We start from the raw sequence: 1,538 nt of genomic DNA, 5'->3' as shown, positions 1-1,538 counted from the left end.
TTATGGAAATAAGATGTAAACATTCTTCAGAATATCATCTTTTGTATACAAATTAGAAAGATTAGGCCTACAGGTTTGGAATGACATAAGTGAGTAAATGATGGCAGAATTTTTAATTTGGGGTGAATTATTCCTTTTCATTGTAGCTTGTGAGATTAACGAATTTACATTTAATCATAATATTATTTGAATTATTTGTCATTAAATGTAATTATATATTAAATCAGCATTATTTCGATTTTTATTCTCTAAATATCATGTCAGGATCGGTCATTGAAAAACAATATCAGTTGACCAAAATAAAGGTTCTTCATTGGCATTTGTGGTTCCATGAAGATCTTTTAACGTCCATGGATTATTTCCATTGCACAAAAGGTTCTTTATAGTGGAAAAGGTTCTATAGATTAAAATGTTCTTCAGACTATGCTTCTTTTAAGAAAAGATCATTGAAAGGTTTTTTGGGAAACCAAAAATGGTATTTCTACATGCAAGAAAAAAAACTTTTGGAACCTTTATTTTTAAGAGTGCAGAGATATTGATTCTAAATATAAGGCACTTGCAGAATCTAGAAATTGTACATAAAGAACATAAACAATACAATTGTATCCATTAAAAATTATTTGCAGAAATTCTTAAGTAAACAATACTTTTTGTATGTACCAAACCCCTTATTTTATTTTCCAAGAGCCAAAACATAATAAAAAAAAGAAATTTATGTAAGAGAAGGAACAGACAAAAAGGGAACAAATAGATCCTCATTCAGTCACTATACTTTGCAACAGATGTCTGTGAATGCCGTCAATGAACATCAATATATTTGCGACACAGAAAAGTCATTCAGTACACACTCTCAGACGAGACTCCTAGATCAGTAAGGGCTGAAACGCGTGACAAGATACTCCTGAAGAATGAGAAATCTGATGTTTCTGCTGCTCCTCAGCTTTATTCATCTGACATCAAGTAGTGAGTACATTATATACTTCATGTTATTTGTGCTATTATAATACAGTTTAATTTGGGGATTATAATGCTGTTCATTTTTGGGGGTTATAATGCAGTTCATTGTATTTCATCATCATTTGCATTTACTGTATGTTTATTAAGTTTAAAGGTGAAACCATTTGAAATGTTTTTCAGTGACATTTGTTATAAACACATGGAATTCTTTCAGGTCCTTTAGCACTTGAAGTTATATCAACATGTTGTTTCCAGTTCTCCAGTATCAAAATCCCCCTGAGCCGAGTGGTGTCTTTTTACAGGACCAGCAGCAGCTGTCCCACACAAGCTGTTGTGTAAGTGTCCTCTCATGATTTACAGAGCAAAACGGAATGATTCAATCTGATCAAATTTTACCTAAGTGTTGTTTTGATGTTTTTTTGTCCTCAGGTTTCGGACAGTTATTGGAAGGGAGATCTGTGTTCATCCGAAGACGTTCTGGGTGAGCGACCATGTTGCTAAAGTGAACAACAGAAACAGAACAACAACTACAGCAAAGACTCCGAGCACAACAGTCTAAACATCTTGTTTGGTATCTTGTT

The 1,538-nt window shown here is 32.9% G+C and overlaps 1 protein-coding gene across 1 annotated transcript; it reads left to right on the top strand.

Annotated features, from left to right (window-relative positions):
- Nucleotides 1–714: 714 nt before the first annotated feature.
- LOC143720420 (monocyte chemotactic protein 1B-like) lies at nucleotides 715–1,529 on the top strand. The gene is made up of 3 exons (XM_077209895.1): nucleotides 715–963; nucleotides 1,172–1,292; nucleotides 1,387–1,529. Exons 1-3 carry the CDS (start codon nucleotides 909–911, stop codon nucleotides 1,514–1,516), a joined length of 306 nt encoding a protein of 101 aa, XP_077066010.1. The 5' UTR covers nucleotides 715–908; the 3' UTR covers nucleotides 1,517–1,529.
- Nucleotides 1,530–1,538: the final 9 nt, after the last annotated feature.

Source organism: Siphateles boraxobius, unplaced genomic scaffold (genome assembly GCF_051911475.1).
Source record: "Siphateles boraxobius isolate OS27281-9 unplaced genomic scaffold, OSU_SipBor_1 65, whole genome shotgun sequence".
In the NCBI taxonomy this organism is placed as follows: Eukaryota; Metazoa; Chordata; class Actinopteri; order Cypriniformes; family Leuciscidae; genus Siphateles; species Siphateles boraxobius.
The sequence above is the reverse complement of the archived record's forward strand: the minus strand, read 5'-3'. Positions and strand labels throughout refer to the sequence as shown.